This window comes from Mesitornis unicolor, unplaced genomic scaffold, assembly GCF_000695765.1.
Source record: "Mesitornis unicolor isolate BGI_N332 unplaced genomic scaffold, ASM69576v1 scaffold41044, whole genome shotgun sequence".
NCBI lineage: Eukaryota > Metazoa > Chordata > Aves > Mesitornithiformes > Mesitornithidae > Mesitornis > Mesitornis unicolor.
The window spans coordinates 24,646-30,578 of record NW_010182861.1 but is presented as its reverse complement, the minus strand read 5'-3'; the positions used below and the strand labels follow the sequence as shown (position 1 = coordinate 30,578).

Here is a 5,933-nt window from a genome sequence, read left to right as displayed (position 1 = left end):
TTTCCCTATTGTATGTTATTTTAGGACAAACTGGTGCAGGAAACAACTGGGCTAAAGGACACTATACAGAAGGGGCAGAGTTGGTTGACTCCGTACTTGATGTAGTAAGAAAAGAGTGTGAACACTGCGATTGCTTGCAAGGGTTTCAGCTCACTCATTCCCTGGGAGGAGGGACAGGGTCTGGCATGGGAACCCTACTCATCAGCAAGATACGAGAGGAATATCCAGACAGGATAATGAATACCTTTAGTGTCATGCCTTCGCCAAAGGTTTCCGATACAGTGGTGGAGCCTTATAATGCTACACTGTCAGTCCACCAACTGGTTGAAAATACAGATGAAACCTACTGCATTGACAATGAAGCTTTGTATGACATTTGCTTCCGCACCCTGAAGCTCACCACTCCAACGTACGGTGATTTAAACCACTTGGTTTCTGCTACCATGAGTGGGGTAACTACATCCCTGCGTTTTCCAGGCCAACTAAATGCTGACCTCCGGAAGCTGGCAGTAAATATGGTCCCTTTCCCACGCCTTCACTTTTTCATGCCAGGCTTTGCTCCTTTGACAGCCAGAGGCAGTCAACAATACCGAGCACTCACCGTTCCAGAGCTCACTCAGCAGATGTTTGATGCCAAAAATATGATGGCAGCCTGTGACCCAAGACATGGGCGGTATTTGACAGTGGCTACCGTCTTCCGCGGTCCTATGTCCATGAAGGAGGTCGATGAGCAGATGTTGGCCATCCAGAACAAGAACAGCAGTTACTTTGTGGAGTGGATCCCAAACAATGTCAAGGTGGCAGTGTGTGACATACCTCCTCGTGGCCTGAAGATGGCTTCCACCTTCATTGGCAACAGTACTGCTATTCAAGAGCTCTTCAAAAGGATCTCGGAGCAGTTTTCGGCCATGTTCAGGAGAAAGGCCTTCCTCCACTGGTTCACAGGAGAAGGAATGGATGAAATGGAATTTACAGAAGCAGAAAGCAACATGAATGATCTAGTTTCAGAGTATCAGCAATACCAAGAAGCAACAGCAAATGATGGAGAGGAAGCATTTGAAGATGATGAAGAAGAAATCAATGAATAAAGAAATTAGGTGTGCTGTTTTCCAGGCCAAATTCTCAAATCTGGATGTCTAATAATTAGGCTTATAAATTTATTTAGGCTTCAAGCAAAAACAAAAAAAAGAAAAGGAGCATGAGTATCAGATGTTAGAGGTGCTCTTCAGAGTCCATTGAGGTCACTGAGAACTGAGGACGTTCAGCATTTCTGGAAATCAGGCCATTTCCAATCATGAGACATTCATAAGGCATTCAGTTAAGACTTTGGCCTAAGGGTCTGAACACAGGGGTTGCTAGTTTGGGATTTTTTTTTTCCAAACAAAGTTTGTCATCCCTAAAGTTGTACAAGAGAAGATGTAAAATAGGCATGAAAATCTACAAAACAGAGCTGCACTATTTTCATCTAATTATGAGTAAGAAAATGTTGTGGGTTTGAAGTATTAATTCTGTACCAAATGTACAATACTGCCAGGAACAAAATTTATTCATAATAAAAAGAAGAAAAACTTAGCTGTTCTGTACAGTAACTGTTAACAGTGATATTTGGCTCCAGTCCTCTAAAAACAAAATAAAAAGAGTAGTATCCTCTCAAGCAAAAATGTTTTGAGCAGTCAATGCTATATAAATACTCAGTGAGCTGAAGGCCAGAGGCTGGATCTGTGTTATGCGACTATCGTTTGCTGCTGGATGTGTTCTTTAAGGATTTAAAGCGGCACCCCTGTATTTCTGGCTGTCACTGGTTACTGGTGCTGTTCCTATCTCCATTCCTAGTTCATATAGCTGAAATTCAGACACTCCACAGAATGTGATGAGAGAGGAGACATGGGCTATGTCTCAATAGATCTCACTGCCTAGGTTTATAAGTTTACCACATCTATAGGTTTCTATGGATGTCTTGTTACCAAGATAGGTTAAAATCACTGGACTGATCAAGGTTAGAGTAGATATGAAAAAAATTATCCACAACATTCAAAGCAGCTGGTAAAACAAAAGCTGAACAACTGTTGATCTGTTTATACTACAGCTGAACCAGAAAGGTCTCTGTCTTACCCTGCTGGCCTGTGCCTTGACAGAGTGACTGCTGGGCACTCGCTCTTCGTGCATGCTTAGTGTTTCTGTTCATACCAATTAAACATCCCTGCTCCGTTAGCGAGCCTCCACCAGAGAACACTCTGTCTACATGGAGTCTATTATTTAGGTCAGTTTCTAGGCAACAAAACAAGCAAAGGAGAAACCTCTGGAAATCCAAACTTTAAATGTTTCAGAAACTCATTGCTCTTTTTCTTCTTGTGTCCAGAAGCACTTTCAAAGCAAAAATGTTGCTTAATACTTAAAAAGGAACTTTACAAACATAGTGTAACTTCCAAAGGTCCATTGCTCCTAACAAGATGATATGTGTTGTTAGTTTGGGATTTAGGGAATGAGACAGTATTTTATAAAGTGTATGAGCCAGGCAACTGTTACTCAAATAAGCTGAAGCTGTCTGACCAATTTTATTCTACACAGAAATGGAACTAAACTAGTTTTAATCAAGTACAAGCTTTTAATATAACATAGCTTCATGGGTTTAGACAAATAGTGACTGGAACATACAAACCAAACTGGCTTTGGCACAGCTGTACAGGCAGCAACTGGGAGGACCTGGCTGATTCTCTTTCATAGGGTCACGGAGTCAGCAAATTCACAGGGCCCACATTCTCTGCAATGGCTGGTGATGCCAAAAGAATTTCTGAATAGCAGTAGAGCACCTTTAAATATGCATGTTATAAATGCTGCCATATGTCATGGCTATGCATTTAGCATGGCATGAGATTAAGCTAAAATACAATATACATTAAAGAGAAATTAACATTTAATGCAATACAAAGCAAAATCCATGAGGAATAAAGCCATTAAACTTAGAAGTTTAGTTGATTCTTTGTAAATGGCAGGCTCTTGGCTTCAAGAGGGAAGAGAACATGTTCCAGGCTCAGAGCCTGGCATCACACAGCTGTGGCACAGACTTCGATTGGAGCACTTGCAGAGCTGCTCCTGAACCAACCATCTTGCAGCTTGGAGAACAGCATTTTGTTGTAATACAAAATTCATAACTAGGTCCCAGCCATAAATTCCAATATTGCTGTAAAAATTAAAAAAAGTTAATACTTTAAAAATGCCAGTCTTGGAGGTCCTTAATGATTAAACCCACTAAAATGAATGCATGAACATGTAGTAGGAACATCATCAGAGGGCCAGCTTGCACATGAGCAGTAAGAAAGCCATGGGAAGCACAAATGGTTTCTGTTCCTCTTCAGTCAAGCAACTCTTATCATCTTCCTTTCCTGACATAAAACTGAAACTTGTTTTAGTAACAGATTTGGTGAACAATTCTCTCAGCTGCACTTCCTTTCAAATAAATTCCTGCTTTTCCCTTGGAAACTTCTCTTTTGGGATCTACCTGCTGAGTCCCACCTAGCTTTGTTCCTCTTTCTCCCTTCCTCACTTACATGTGTGTGTGTTTTTCAGTTCCCCCTCCCTAGTTTTTCAACTTGGTCTCTTGCATCTTTTCTTTCTGTGCCTAGCCCACCTTCATCTTCTCCTCTGGCCACAGAGCAATACACAGAAGCAGGCTGCCAGGACAAGCCAGAACTAAGCAGGCCTAGAAGTGCAGCTCCCAGTACCACCCAGACAGACACCTCTGACAACACTAGGATGACAGGAAAAAGTGGCAACCTACACCACTGAAACCATGGTGGGCGAGGTGTGCCATGAGAAGGTGGTGTGGCATCAGGACAGAAACACAAATCAAACCTGATGGACCAGCTCCGGCTCCATTGCAAAGTGGCAGCGATCAAAGCCAGCAAGGAACAGGGCAGACCCTCAATTCACAGACGTGGCAGTCCCTGCACAGGCTACCTTAACCAAACCACCATAAGCTCTTGATTTCTCTGCATCCCAATACTACTGCTCTCCACTTTTTCTCTTGCATTTGTATCTCCTCAGGAAAAGGTGGTCAGGCTGGGAAGCAGGGTCTACACCTGCTCCTCCCAGCGCTGGGAGGAGCAGGGAGCTCAGAGGCTCCCTCCTTGCTGTACAAGCCCCTCCCAGTCAAAGCAGCACTGCTCAATGCATTTGCAGAAAAAATTAATGTGGCCATATTGGCAACCACAGCACAGACTAAACTTGATTTTCCTGATTTATATTAAGCCACCTAAAGTCTTACATTTGTGAGTAGGAAGAGGTTAAAGGTCCTCTTTAGAAAAGGTTAGGTAAACAGCTTTTTTTTTTTTTTTAAATTCCTCCCTGGTACATCTGTTTAAATTCCAAAACCCCAACACAGTCAAATCCTGCCCGTTCTGGCACAAGATATTAAGACTTGCCAAGGTAAGACTACACAAAGTTAATGCTCTAAAATAGGGGCAAAGGGACTTGCCTCTCCTTTACATTATCATATGCTTATTCAGTTGCAGTACAAAATTAGAGTTAAATTTAAAAGTAGACAGCAGTAAGAAGGAGTAAGAGAGAATGTTTCCTGAGAAGGAGTAAGAGAGAATGTTTCCTGAGGGGAGATGGAGACTTCTTTTACAGTCTAGTCATGCCATTGTGAAGTTGGGTTAAGGCTGGGGTTTTTTTTTGAGGGGGGTGGGTGGTTATAGTTTGTGATTTTTGTTGTTGGTTTTGGTTCTTTTAAATAAAGAATGTGAAAATACCAAATTCTGACCTTTATGACATAAGCACCTTTAGTTCTCAGCATAGGCTACAAATCTATTCCAGCCAAGAAGTGTTCAGCTAAACGGGAGGGAAAAAGTAAAACAAAACAAGGTGATAATGCAGAATCAGTGTAAGGTACAGCACTAGAGCATGTATACAGAAATCAGTCACTGCATCATTTAAGTTTTATAAAACCAATTTACTGTTGAAATAAGTGATTCTAAACTTTGATTCAAATTATAAAGGAACTGAAGTTTAGTTTTATTCAGGATGCTTTCCTGTTTATCATTCATTCTACAACGAGTCCAAATAGGGATACACAGAAGTGTTATTTAACAACTAAAAATGCCCAATGAATCTGTCCTAAATTGCTGTATTTGCTCTGTTTCCTTTGTTCCTTTTCTCTGTAAAGCCAGGCAAGAGAGATGGCAACAGCTTCATCACAAAGAAAAAGAAATCTCAAAAGAATAATTTCCATAAACAATTTACTTCACATAACTCAAGCAGAAAGCCTGCGCCTGACCTTTCAAAGACAACTTTTTCCTTTGTCATCTCCCTGCTTTCCAGAATGTTGCAACACAGATGGAATCAATCACCAGTCCTGCCCTTAACCTACCCTCAGCATAGGCCTTACAGGATTTTTGTCCAGCAGAGCAGCTTGGTTCATTCTCCCTCCCCACTTCACCACCACCCCAGCCCCCAACCATGCTTCCCTCTCTTCTTCTGGGACAGGGAGAACATCAGTTATTTTTTGAACAGCTGCATTATCCACCTGGTAAATCATTTGCATACAGCAGACAACCAGGAGCAGATGACAAGAAACCAGAAAAAAAAAAAGAGAAGCTTTGTTCAGAAAAGTACTGATTTTATTGACTCAAACTGTATTTACACAACACATTTGTATGTTCAATATCTTACAGAACTCTGTAAAAAACTGACTAATAAAACTGCAGGAGCCAAACTGAGTTTCAGACTTAAAGACACTGAACCATGAGGACATTTGAAGATATTTAAGTGGCTGTCCAGTTTCACTGTCAACTTACATGGCAGTTCTCTAAACAATCTCTTTAAAATCAAAATGAAAGGTGAAAGGGCAAAGGGCCAGATGAAAGAGCTGATAGTATTGCACAGCTAGTGCTTTGCAAGACCAGACTTTTGGCTAAGCATTCAACGATGCAATT

The 5,933-nt window shown here is 41.4% G+C and overlaps 1 protein-coding gene across 1 annotated transcript; it reads left to right on the top strand.

The window, feature by feature from the left end:
* Nucleotides 1–11: 11 nt before the first annotated feature.
* Nucleotides 12–1,633, top strand: TUBB6 (tubulin, beta 6 class V; the record flags this gene model as incomplete). The annotated part of the gene is made up of 1 exon (XM_010183927.1): nucleotides 12–1,633. A coding segment is annotated over one exon (1,077 nt), but the record flags the coding sequence as incomplete, so codon positions are not given.
* Nucleotides 1,634–5,933: the final 4,300 nt, after the last annotated feature.